General features: G+C 37.7%; 1 protein-coding gene across 2 annotated transcripts; it reads right to left on the reverse strand.

Moving 5' to 3' along the window:
• Positions 1-347: 347 nt before the first annotated feature.
• f11r.1 (F11 receptor, tandem duplicate 1) lies at positions 348-13,034 on the reverse strand. 2 transcript variants are annotated; one of them, XM_078930506.1, is made up of 12 exons: positions 12,872-13,034; positions 12,690-12,744; positions 12,478-12,565; positions 8,692-8,751; positions 8,386-8,502; positions 5,998-6,141; positions 5,656-5,858; positions 5,468-5,570; positions 5,217-5,324; positions 2,449-2,461; positions 2,167-2,233; positions 348-2,039 (listed from the first exon to the last, which is right to left on the reverse strand). In XM_078930506.1, the coding sequence occupies exons 3-12, from the start codon at positions 12,521-12,523 to the stop codon at positions 2,004-2,006; spliced, it is 897 nt and encodes a 298-aa protein (XP_078786632.1). In that variant the 5' UTR covers positions 12,524-12,565; positions 12,690-12,744; positions 12,872-13,034; the 3' UTR covers positions 348-2,003. The 2 variants fall into 2 exon arrangements, with proteins under 2 accessions (XP_078786632.1, XP_078786633.1); XM_078930507.1 differs by having other exon boundaries at positions 12,721-12,744; positions 12,872-12,925.
• Between the last annotated feature and the right edge of the window lie 553 nt (positions 13,035-13,587).

Consider the following 13,587-nt stretch of genomic DNA (forward strand, 5'->3'; position numbering starts at 1 on the left):
GCCAATCTTTTCTTTCTTTTAAGCAAAATTTGTACCAATTTAATCTAATAATGTGCAGTAACTAACACTAACAATATAGGCAGTCGATTGCTTATAGAGTTAAACAAAAAATAACTTTAAAGTTGAAAATGCTTTGAATATTAAACTTCTGCTCCTTTGTTCAAATAACTAGAAAAGATTTGCCACCCTAGGGTATACATTGCTTTCACTATGCTATCCGTATAAATCTGTATAACAGACGCAATGGATTTTTATTAACATTTTCAAAGTTCAGGCCAAAAACTGAACATATTTGAGCACTTCCTTTATTAAAATAAATATAGAAAAATAATCTGACACATTTCAACTGCAGTATTCCAGCATGTTTATTATATTTGTGTTGCTATATACAGTAAAAGTTACAACCAGGTTCAACTTTTATTTATAGGAAAAACTATGTAGAAAATTTGTTTCTACATTTAAACATCAAATATCACACATGACATGTACTGTCAGACTACTTTAAAGTACTCTATGCAAAAACCTGAGAATTTGAACACAGCAAGACAAACAAACAAGTTTTTCAGATAAAATCTAAAACCTCTACATGTAGATATTTAAGTCACAAAGGTTCGTGTAGAAACGACAAAAGATAAATTTTCATCTTCAGAAAAAAAAAACTTTTTAAAGTTCTAAAGTTAGGCAAGATAGCTAAAGTTAAGATCCGCTAAAAATCCTGAAAAAAGCAGTAAAGTTTCATTAAAAAAGAAAATGTGCAATGTTGGATAATGTACACCAGTGATGAAGATATTTAAAAAAAAAAAAACATTTTAAAAATGTGTATTCTATGCATTAGAGTGCAAGCAAAAGTCCTCCTTGTAAGCAACTATTAGTTAGGCGTAAATACAAAATAATGTTATGCATTAAAATTTTAGCGTGCAACAATTAACTTGCATGCGATACTTTTAAGCCTAAACTACTGAAGTTATAACTTACAGAGGTTTACTCTAAGTTTTGACCAAATATTTAACAACTGCTTGTATTTCACTATTAAATCCCCACTCTCAAATGGTCCTAATGCTAACTTAGCAGAAATGTATATTAAATCCAAATCATTATTAGTTTTTAAAATTGTCTTTGTCACCTCCAAACCAATGTTTAATTTAAGTAAAATTCAAATGACAAGGAAATCAATTGTTGTGTCTTGCTTCTCATGTGTGGAAAAGCAGTAATTTTCATAGTAACAAACATTTCTTTATGCCATAAGTTTTTCCTTGTTATTCAAGTTTTGTGCAATTGATTGTTCATGGTTTAGAACCTGCTGTTCAATTGGCATCAAACTGCAGAAAACCCGTTTTTTTTTTTTTTTTAACAGTTCTGATTTGTTCATCATACACTGTGCAATTTCCATTTTTAATGTAGAAAAATGAATATAAATTTTAGTTTTATAGCTTACAGTAATGCACTCTGAAATGGATTAAAAAAAATTGGAATTAATGTTATTTTAGTCTCGTTAGCAAAAATAATGTCAATAAATAGATCTGGGAACATTGTTAAGACAAAATATAAGGCTGTTGAAAAATATTTCATGATGCATGAGTGGCCAAATTGCTATTAAAAAAGAAAGATTAAGACTTATTACTTTTCTCAAATTTATGAGTTTTTTCGTGTATTGGTACAAATGATTTAGGTTCTTAAAATGATTAATCAGAAATAAAATAACTTAAAAACATCTTCACATACATGTAGAAGCCCCCTGGGCATTAGAAAGTGGGGGACTAGAAACTAAGGCTCCCTTAACTATAACCCTTACAAAGAAAGTGTTGAAGTAATAAAAACAAATCTTGTTCTTTTTCCTCAAAAGAAAAAAAACGTGACTCAAACCAGTGGGAGTGGTTTAAAAATAAAAACACATGAAAGAAAAATAAATCAAAGTGGAGTAAAAGTTAAGGACATGAGACTGAAAAAAAAAAAAGTCAGGTGAAGGCCGTTTAAGCCAGCGTTCAATGCCAGCAGTTGGCTGCCTACACCACAAATGATGACTTCTGCTTGAATTCCCCCTGAGAACAGAAGAAACGAGAGATCTCTTATAGATGATGACTGTTGCTTTATCGACTCATAGATTTTAATAATTAAAAATAAGACTGTAAAGTGCGTTTCCGATGTAGTGCAGTAATATTTACTTACATCATCAGCTTCATCATTGGATGCAGCAGTGTGGTAGACCGAGCTGGGCTTTGGTTTGTTTGTGAAGCTAAATACAGAAAAACAATATTAAAAGTGAAACGAACAAAAAAGGTAGAGTGATACTTTTTTTTAATGAAATACAGTCATAAAGCCAAGTTATTTAGCATTATTGTTTACCTTACATGTCTTTAAGAAAATATGCTAAAACGTAACTGCAGTTCGTACAGGCTATCCAAAATAAATCAGTATCAAAATGAGATAAGTAAAGTAGCGTCCTCTTACCTTTCAGTCAAGTCTGAAAGGAAAAATAAGAGAAACAATGCAATTAGAAAAGAATCCTTGGTACAAAACAATCATAGCCAACTGACTAAGCATGAGTTGGAGTTAGTAAAACATAGTGGTAAATTTTACACTCCAGATGCAATTTTTAAAAGTCTGAGTAAGTTCTTCTCTGAAACCAAGATTCAGAATGATGCTGCTGGTATTTATGAGTCAGAAAATTAAAGGAGGAGTGGTAGCTCAGAGCATTAAGTCTCATTTTCACTTGTGAAATCAAGTACTTTGGTTTGATTATCTTAAAGGAGCACAGACTTCTCAAAGTAGACCAAGTTATTTTTCAATGAATGATTTTAAGGAAACACTAATGCAAACGGAGGGGGAAAGTAAAGATTGTCCAAATTGTGCGAGCTCAAAAATACCTTCAGGTTAAATAATTAAAGATCAACTACAGTCATATTTTGATCCATCTAAGATGTGACATGCTTAATGTGACATGAAGACTGTGGTACAATGGGCAACTAAGGTGACAGCTTAAAGACCGATCTGTTTATCATTTAATATATTTGAAAGCGTTCCCAGTGGGGTTTTAATTATAGTTATGCAAATTCTTAGCGAATTTTTTATTTATTTTATTATTTATTATTATTATTATTTATTTTATTATTTGTTATTATTTTATTATTTAGCAGCAGGAGTTCATCAGAAATTGGCCTCCAAGTTGTAGGCAGGACTGCTGGCCCAGAGTGAGTCCACCCCTTCCCATCATCCCTCTGTTTACACTCTCTCCTTCTAACCTACAGCCCCTTACACCCCCAACCTGATATTAGTGGAGCAATAAAAATGCCGAGCAATATTGGAGCTATTCAGCCCTACAGTTTTGAGCCAGAAGCCAGCTCAGACGAAGAAAACAAAGATGTACATGGATCTTTTTGTTTGCAAGTGGATGCCTCAGAATGGAGCGGAGCAGGGAGTTTGTGGTAGTAAAGGTAAAAAGGTAAAGGTAAACTTTATTGTCCTCAGAGAGGAAATTTGTTCTGGGCCACAGAGCTACAAACTGTATACCATCCTTCATCATTCATCAAACACTCATCACATACATGGTAAAAGAGCGTAAAGTTGTTAAATAATAAATAAATAAAAACAGAGTGTACAGATTTTCCCCCCATGCTTGACTTTCACAGTCGAGAACACGAATAGTAAAATAGTAAAAAATTGTAAAATATCTAATTCAAACCTTTAAAACCACCTTGTTAAAAGTTATTTTTTGTGAAATGCATCATCAATTCACAAAACAAAAACTCTCCATTCAAATTCAACAGCTATTAAAACTAGGGACTGGTGGTCCCTAGTTGCATCTATGTCACAACTACAAGCTTTTTCAAATGACATTTTTGTGTCTGCTCTAGGGTTGTGCCGATGGACGATATCATCGTCCATCGTGATGGGTGACTGACATCCCGATGGAGAGACACCATCGTGATGCCACGCCCCCGCCACGTTGCGCGTCGACACCATAAGCCGCGGTTACATGTACAAAATATCTTGATGGGATCAATGGTCGGATTAGAATCCAACCGTGTACATGGTTCCAGAAAAATGTTTTTAGAATATAAAAACGTTCACTAAGGTCACACTTTCCGTCGGAATAAATCATTCGCACATGCGCAGTAGGGTTTGAAAAACGGAAGGATATAAACTCCGCCGAGCGGCTTTTTTTTTTTCTCCAAACTTTATTGTATGTAACAATTCAATACAAAACAATGTTAAATAGCGCCGAGCGGCTATATACATTGACATGTCAGCTCGGTAAAATACGAGATGATCTTCTAAACGTGCTTTTAATAATGTTACGGTTATTATGAAACACCTGTTCGCTCATCATTTGAATTTTAATCCGTGTGGTCAGTGCTTTTTCTGAACGAAGCCAGGATTAGCAGTATGCTAACACGGGCTAACAACATTAGCTTTGGATGGTGCTGCTTGCTGGCTGCACGTAAACATGTAAGAATAACATCAGCCTTTATTTAGTCGGGACACGACTGGAAACACAAATCCACGTGATTGTTTGAATGTTTTCTAAGGACTGAGCGACATTTCTGCTTTGAAGCTCAAACCGCTGTGTGTGCTGACGATCCGAGCTGTGCACAGACACACACTTTTAGACCCGGTTCTGAGTTCGGTTGCTTGTACCCCTAGAGCTGCGGGACGGATCGCAGTCTTAAATCTCCCACACATACCGCTCATGTACCCCCCCCCCCCCCCCCCTTCCCATCAAACACAAAGCTGTAAGTCCGCACTCCCCCGGTAGTGCGGGAGCGGACTACTTCTCTTCTATTTTGTTTGTTACTTTTTTTGTTAAAGTCACTTCCCTCAGTTTATACTGGATCATCGCGGATTGGGAAATAAAATGAAAAAAGCAAAAAAAAGAATAGCAGTTACATAAGAACGAAAAATGTAAAAATACCCCCCCCCCCCCCCCCCCCCCCCCGACGATGTCATCGTCCATCCCGATGGTTGACAGCAAACATCGTCAACGGCCAATTTAAGGGACATCGCCCAACCCTAGTCTGCTCCCGTTTCACAATGATCTGAATGAAAAAATACTCCAAATTTTTCTTTGTGTATGTCCTCCATCATGAGTAGAAGGCCACAAGAACAAACACCAAAATTCCAATTTTCATCGGAGTGGGTCTTTAAAAGTATCAACTTAATATGTAAACTACGAAAACTGACATGTTAAAATGTATTCAGAGAAAATGCATGGAACTTACTATCCAGATATCCTTTCTTTTTGGCAAACCAAACAGCAACTATCAGCAACACCAAAAGCAGCAGGGCCACTAGCACTCCTGCAACAATACCTCCAGTGTTCAAGTCACCTTGAAAAAAGAAAAATGACACATTTTTATTCAAAGAAATCACAGAAGCACTGTTAAGTATGTTGTTATTCTTGCAGTCTTCATTGCTTCTCTATACATAACCAAAGAAAAGAAAAAACAGATTTTCTTCTTTGTGTACTTACGAACTTCCATTTTCACAGCCCGACAACTTTGTGCAGGACCAGCGCTGTTGGTAGCCTCACAGTAATATTCACCGGCATCTGTCAGGGAAGCTCGGAGAAATTCCTGAAGAACAAGGATGACATTTAACATACTCATAATAAAAAGGTGCTGTAAAATGAATGATGAAACTCAATTAGCTGTAGCTAACCAGTGTGCCCTTTGCTTGATCAAGCCTATAGGTGGCGTTCCTAAAGTTAGAATTCTTGGTGGGGTCAGCAGGAAGAAGGGTTTTGTCTTTGTACCACTGATACGTAGGAGCTGGGGACCCAACCGGATCGTGACAGAACAATATGGCCGCCTTACCGGTCGTCACAGATGTTGGGATTTTACACATGGGCACAGAAGGGGGCACTGCAAGACATGATGTCAATTTCATTTGCACCACATGAAAACATCAGCTTTCGCACCAGAAGTAGGGTTTTGGCTTTATGGTTGTGCTTCCACACATCTGTCCACAAATGTTTCCAAATGTGTTGAAGCCACTTCTTACCCAGAACAGTCAGCGAAACAGAGATTTCCCCAAACTGTTGGTTGCCGGACACCTCACATTTATATGTGCCATTATCGGTACGGGTCACTTTGGAAAGTCTCATATTAGCCTGACCATAAATAGACACACGACTGGCATAGGGCTCTGAAACAAAAAAAACAAAAACAAAAAGACACATTATAGAGGTCTTAAAACTGCAGTCTTTGTTTGCCCTCTAAGAACTTGTTTGAAATTACTGTACATTTAAATAGTATTTAACACCAAATTTATGAAGGTAAAAATGTGTCAAAAAGAACGCACTTGTAGATTTGATTTGAGAACTTGTAATATAGAATCTGAATACTTGTGCATGAAAAATCTGCATCTGTGTGTAAAAATCTTCTGCTGTGAACTGACAAATTTCCAATTGCATGTGTTCATTTAGAGTTACAACTTCAAATCTGTGATTACAACTGCTCAAATGTGCTTTTGCGTGTGCTCGAATCTGCTGCCGCAAATCACAGGTGCGCTACAACTGCGCTCTGACTTCTGACACATTCCTTGCGAGAAACTTGGGTCAAAAGTGATCTGTGTCCGATAATGGGACTAGGGGGGGAGGGAGGGTAAGAGGAGGCGGAGTCAACCAATCAGAGTGCTGGATTCGGAGAACTTGGTCAAGTTAGAAAGACCTTCACAGATTCACACTTCCTGCTTCAATAACTCTTCTGATAAACGTTCAAATGTGACAGCAAGTCTCTCAATCATTTTGTATGAACACAGAGAGTGAAATAAAAATGCATTTCTACAGAAAAACTTCGTTTTCTCCTGCATTTTAATGAGAAATGATCTCTTCGTGCTTTAAATGCAGACATGCAGCGACGGCTGCGAACGGACAGGATCAGGAAGATGATCATCTTTGTTGTAGCAGGACAACAGGGCCAGGGCTATTGAGCAGCTTTATTATAAATCATATGGATAAACATTTGAAAAAAGTATATTTGATTAGATAAATGCGTTCTCCGCGACGTTCCAGGCGACAGCGCGGCGGCGCGCAGCTGTGGCGGACTCAGCCCGCTGAGGAACGGCTGGCCGCTGACTGAGCGAGGGCGTAGCGTGTCGCTGGTACGCGACACTGCGGCCAGACGCCGAGCTCCGCCGTCGGTCAGCGGGATCCTTGTTTCTTCTTTCCTCCGCGGAGCTCGGCGTCTGGCCGCGGTGTCGCGTACCAGCGACACGCTACGCCCTCGCTCAGTCAGCGGCCAGCCGTTGCTCAGCGGGCTGAGTCCGCAACAGCCGCGCGCCGCCGCGCTGTCGCCTGGAACGTCGCGGAGAACCCATTTATCTAATCTAATATATTTTTTTCAAATGTTTATCCATATGCTTTATAATAAAGCTGCTCAATAGCCCTGGCCCTGTTGTCCTGCTACAACAAAGATGATCATCTTCCTGATCCTGTCCGTTCGCAGCCGTCGCTGCATGTCTGCATTTAAAGCACGAAGAGATCATTTCTCATTAAAATGCAGGAGAAAACGAAGTTTTTCTGTAGAAATGCATTTTTATTTCACTCTCTGTGTTCATACAAAATGATTGAGAGACTTGCTGTCACATTTGAACGTTTATCAGAAGAGTTATTGAAGCAGGAAGTGTGAATCTGTGAAGGTCTTTCTAACTTGACCAAGTTCTCCGAATCCAGCACTCTGATTGGTTGACTCCGCCTCCTCTTACCCTCCCTCCCCCCCTAGTCCCATTATCGGACACAGATCACTTTTGACCCAAGTTTCTCGCAAGGAATGTGTCAGAAGTCAGAGCGCAGTTGTAGCGCACCTGTGATTTGCGGCAGCAGATTCGAGCACACGCAAAAGCACATTTGAGCAGTTGTAATCACAGATTTGAAGTTGTAACTCTAAATGAACACATGCAATTGGAAATTTGTCAGTTCACAGCAGAAGATTTTTACACACAGATGCAGATTTTTCATGCACAAGTATTCAGATTCTATATTACAAGTTCTCAAATCAAATCTACAAGTGCGTTCTTTTTGACACATTTTTACCCTCATACAAATTGCCCTCATGCAGTGACTTTCAATGCATTTGCCTGCAATGACGAGTTTGTTCCAGCAGGAGTCAGTATTAGGTGACACAGTATCAATACAGTTTGGGTAATGTGCTGAAACGCTTCATGAGGCCTCATCTAGCTATCACTACTGTATCGGTTTCCAAATCAAATAACTCAATCAGATCAGGGCCTAAATATTCTGATCAGGGCATCTCAAACAGAAAGCGTAATCAACATTAGCAAAAATGAAAATAAAAAATAAAATAAAAACATTTGCAATGCATACAAACGCCTCAGTCATAGTTATTCAAGTCTGACTTTGGAAGAAGCAGTTGCCGGCAGTGCTCTTACCGGTTGGTTTCCCACCATAATACACGTATGCTTGGGATCCTTTGTCGTCTTTAAACTTCCACTCAAGCCTGACATTTGGACCGAAGTCTGCCGTGTAAGAGCAGGTCAGGTCTGCCTCTGGAGATAAAACAGCACAAAACATTTCACCTTCACTACATTGCAGGTACGGAAGAGTAACAAAAACCTCGTCAAACTGTTTCTATTTGTAACCAGCTACACAGACATTAAAAAAATCAACCGTGTGAATAATTTGAGTACTTTAAAGTAACAGTAGCTAATACTTCCTTAATTTCTTTCTGGACTCACCTTGATCCTCCTTCACCTGCACATTTGTGTTACTGGAAGAGACAGAGAATCCACTCACACCTGCAATTGTAAAAGCTGAAATAAGTTACTTGATAAGACTTTAAAAAGAACCAATGTACAACATTAGGACAGAGTGAAAACTCTGACTTCATCTAAAGTATTGAGGGCTCCATCAGAGATGGCAGAGGAGTGAGCTACTTTCAATAGGACTCGTCCTACTTAATAAAACCCAGCAACGGCAGAAATGTACCACTGCAGCTAAGAGGGTCATTCACAACACAGCCCAGAATTCAGACGCTGCCATGGCCCAGTCACGTATATGGACATAAATAAGACTGAGCAAACAGGAAGTCTTTGAGGAAAGAAAACAAAATCCTTACTAATTAATTACTGGGATTTTCAAAATAAGACACCACATGCATAGTCCTTTAAGAGTGATATGAAAGCGTTTGGAATTTCTGTGATTCACTAACATACCAGATCTTACTTAGAAATAGAGCCGAATAATGCCATCACAGACTGTGTTAAAGTTCCAGCGAAGCATCAGAGCCAGTGCTCAAATATTAATACACACTTTCATAACATCTAGAGTAGATGATTGTAATGCTCCTCAGTCTGGTGTTAAGAAAAATACTATCAGTCAGCTGCAGCTTGTTCTGTACGTCTCTTAGCCACAACCAGAATGAAGGGGATCATAAAAAAAACTCATCTTTCAAGACTTTTTTACGTGTCCACGTTTTAATTTGATTGTATTAATAATAATTTGATCTATTTGGATTGTATTTGTAGGATTTGTATGTGTTTTGTGTCTTTTTTACTATTTATTTTATCATGTAAAGCACTCCAAGGTGGTTTTTCGCAGGAAAAGTGCCATATAAATAAAGTTAAATTTCAATCATACAAGCAGCAAGCATGTTGAAAATTACAGACATGCTTTTGTGGTGTACTTCTCTACAGTCTATACGAACTGATGGAAACAAACATGTTGATATTTAAGCTTTGTTTTCTGGGACTTGAACAATTTATAAAGTTCTCCTAAATTAAAAGTGTGACTTGGGACCAACAGACAGGACCAAAGAAACTAGATTTTTAAGTTTTCCCAGAAAAAGACTTCCAAAAAATAAAAAAAAGGCAAAACATCTATTCACCATTTAAATGCAAAATGAGGAAAAGACAGATACGTTTCTCCCTTAACCAGTCCAGAAACAAAGAACTCACGGCTATTTAGTTCCGTTTGTATAAAATATGTACAGAAACAACAACTGCCATTTTGCACACAAAAGCCTCAAAGTCAGGAAAACAGGAAGCAAAAAGGCATTAGGATGCAAACTGCTGCCTATGACTTCATGCGAGGCAGGAAAAAGGTGTGGTCATAAAACATTAAATCATCTTAACATTTCAGCAATGATCACACCTTAGTTTGTGTGCAATTTCTAGATCAAATACATATTAACAACACTACATAGAAAACACACCAACAGTAAAGTTTATAATAGGTGTTAAATCAAACTGGGTTAAGTAAAAATAGCTATAAAAAAGTGCTATACGCTGGAGTAAATGGAGACGACTACCACCTAGATATTAGTTGCTTGGCAAAATGCCAGGTTCAAATCTATTTTTCCCCCATGTGCTTCAACGTTGAAGTCAAGAGGTGCATTTGTTTTCCAACAGTTATGAAAATGACCTTAAAAGCAGCTCTCAATGTTGTTTAGGCTTCTGACGTTAAATTGGGAAGTAAAAACAATACCTCCCATATAACAACATGTTTAAATTAGTTTAACCTTTTCTTTTTTTTTCCACAATTGAAATATTTATGTAATGTTAACAAAATATTTATTGATCTATTACACAAATAAAACACTATGTCTCTTTAAGCCACCAACCATCCACTTCACTTTAAAATTACACTTAGGTAAGAAGTAAATACAAAAATGCCCAAGAGTGCAATGAAATTGATACATCGGAGTAAAAAAAGTTTATTAAACAAATACTTTTTTGAAACAGAGCAGATTGCAAAAAAAAGGACGAACTGTTAGTTTTGCAGAGATTTTGATTATTTTCAATCAAAAATTCTAAAATGGCATCAGAAAAATGTGTTTCATTTGTGACTCAGTGACATAACTGGGTAGTTTCACCCTTACGAGATCAGACTGACTGCAGCAGATTACAGAGATGACCGTGAACTACCACACCTAGTCGCTCCTCTCTCCTGTGCTGTCAGAGTCTACAGGAGGAAAAACCAGTGGCTCATTCCAATCAGCTGAGCCCAAAGGCTTCAGGCGAAACTATCATTTGTGTAAACTGGTGTAACTCGGTCTGCTCAGGAACAGGAACATTGCTTCTCAGAGAGGACAAACATTCTTAAAGTGCTTACAGTTCTGTTCACTGTAAACAAACACCTTTGAGTCCCTATAAAAATATAAATACAATTCTTTAAAAGGTATTGCCTAAACCTGAAACTAATGCAGGTCAACTCGACTGTTACTTATTAACCGACTGCAGGGTCACAGTCGACTAAAAGATAACTCCAGGAGGAAAATAAACATTCATACTTTGTCCATTCCTACACTTTTGCTTGTTTTATTTCAAACACAAGATCATTTTCCTCAACATCAGCTGACAAAATCCCCTTTAATTTCGGTTTCATGGAAATACGTAATCTGTTCTGCGAGTTGTAATATGAGCAATGCGCCATGCCCTTGTGTTTGCATTCCGTGTCAGTTTCAGTGTACAAATGGTAAAGAACTTTCAAAATAAAGGCCTAGTACTGCGGGAGCCAACAGAAGGTGCATTCAGAGCCTGAAATGAAGGTGTCCTTTTCTAATCCCGTATTCAGGCTCATCAGAAACTGCTGCTCGTCATCTGAACGGCACTTTAAATGCTGAAAACTAAAACCAGAATGGAAGTCAACTGGAAGATGTAGAAGAAAAACAGGATGTACTTTTTTTTTTCTTTCCTCATACACAAACATAAATCCCATAGGTTTAAGTTTTAGTAGATTTTACTGTGCAAATATTTGTTAACAAAGGGTAAAAATTGCAAATGTTTTGATTAAAATAAAAAGAAACTGTTGGTGGCTTTAAAGTACAATAAAAAAAACTAGAAAGAAAGCTGGGACAGATGGGATTGTCTAAATTCTTTGATAATGCTGGATTTATTGCTTTATGAAACTCGTTTTCTTTCCCTACAGGAAATAATAAAAAACGGGATTTAAAATTCTTTCATCCACTAATAATACATATACATAAAACCTTTTTTTTTTTTTTAAAGAGAATAAAATTTTTACGTTTGAGATTAAGAGACTAGAAATTAAAAGGTTAAATTAAATATCCTTTAAAGAAATGTAATTATTACAGCTTCATCTTAGTTCTGGAATGATTGTGGATTTGAATAACTATGTTTATTGTAAATTTTAAACTTTATTGCAAACAAATAAGTGGAAACATAGAACTTAGCTTCATCTACACTGCTGCTGCTTTAGGGTTACACAAGCTCCAGGGAAAGATTTGAGAAGTATAATCTTAATTTATAAAGAGAATTTATGTGTAAAAAAAGAAAAAAAAACAGATTTATTTATCGTGTAGATGTTTTTGCTCCTGACACTACCCTACTTTGTTTGTCTAATTTTTATGTCAAAATAAACAGGACACGGTTCAAACGACAGAAACTTTACTTCTAGGTTCAAATGTTAAAGTTTCCTGGAAAATTTATAGATTTATCTTCAATGTAACAGTTGTTCAGTCGTTGGAAAGGTGAACAGAGAGAAAACAGGCCGCAGCCGCTCACCTGTTGCTGCGCAGAGCAGCAGCACCGACACAACAAAGCCGTTCATGTCGGGCGCCCGCTCCTCGTTTGTCCCGCTCCACTAAATCTCCTTTCAATGAAAAACGACAGAAAAGTGCTCAGAATACTCTGTCAGTCGAATTATTCGCAATTTTTTTCTGTTGATTGAGGTCTCTGTCGACTTTTTTCCAACCGCGGCGGGTGGCTGCTCACACCTGCAATAACCAGAAAAACGCCTTTACGCACGGTCACTTCCGGTATCTCCGTCTTCTGAGGGAAGTGAAGGAGTGGAAAAACAGGTTAGGCAAGGAACGCTGCGGGAAAAATGCGTGTAGAGAGATAAGAAGCAGGTCCGTCAGACGTCCGCACAGGGGCTCTCCGCCGTGCTCAGTCATACATTTGTGTTTGTTGAACTTCCTTCCTCCTCCTCCTCCTCCTCCTCCTCCTCTTTGACCCGCAGGGTTCCTGCGGAGGAGCTGGAAGAATGAACAATGAAAGAGTGCTCCCCTCCACTGAATGCACATCTGACAGGGGGCTTATAAAAGCTGAGGAACATTTTCAAACTGAAGGAACCAACTCCTTGTTTCATTCCTTTTGTTGTATCATGATTGCATCACACCTGCTGAGCAGGTTACTCTGAAGAAATATGAAATAAAACTTCATATATTACAAGATCTACATGTAATTCCCTTTTGTATGTTTGCTTTAGTTTAGCTGTTTAGCTTTAAGTTTGCTAATGTTAAAATAGGAAGCCCTGGACAAAGAAAGTTTTTGCTCAAATAATAATTTGTAGCCTCAAACTAGCATTTTGTGTACACAAATTAGTATTTTGTTGCAAAAATTAGCGTTTTTGTGGGCACAAATTAGCACTTGTGGACACAAATTAGTATTTTGTTGCAAAATTTAGCATTTTGTGGGCACAAATTATTACGCGTCTACACAAATTAGTATTTTGTTGCAAAAATTAGCATTTTGTGGGCACCAATTAGCAAGCATGTACACAAATTAGTATGTTTTGTGCCAAAAATCAGCATTTTGTGGACATTAACTTGTTTGTGTACACAAATTAGCCTTTAGTGCTTACAAATGAGCATTTTGTTGGCAATAATTTCT

This window comes from Oryzias latipes, chromosome 14, assembly GCF_053564925.1.
Source record: "Oryzias latipes strain Hd-rR chromosome 14, Olatipes_Hd-rR_3.1".
NCBI classification, from domain to species: Eukaryota; Metazoa; Chordata; class Actinopteri; order Beloniformes; family Adrianichthyidae; genus Oryzias; species Oryzias latipes.

What these genes read in the sequence shown, in the direction of transcription:
- f11r.1 (XM_078930506.1), bottom strand. Translation starts at nt 12,523, where the DNA reads ATGAACGGCTTTGTTGTGTCGGTGCTGCTGCTCTGCGCAGCAACAG. An exon ending in GCTGCTCTGCGCAGCAACAG is followed by an intron (nt 8,752 to 12,477) that starts GTGAGCGGCTGC and finishes TTACAATTGCAG; the next exon opens with GTGTGAGTGGATTCTCTGTC. An exon ending in ATCAAGCAAAGGGCACACTG is followed by an intron (nt 5,571 to 5,655) that starts GTTAGCTACAGC and finishes CTTGTTCTTCAG; the next exon opens with GAATTTCTCCGAGCTTCCCT.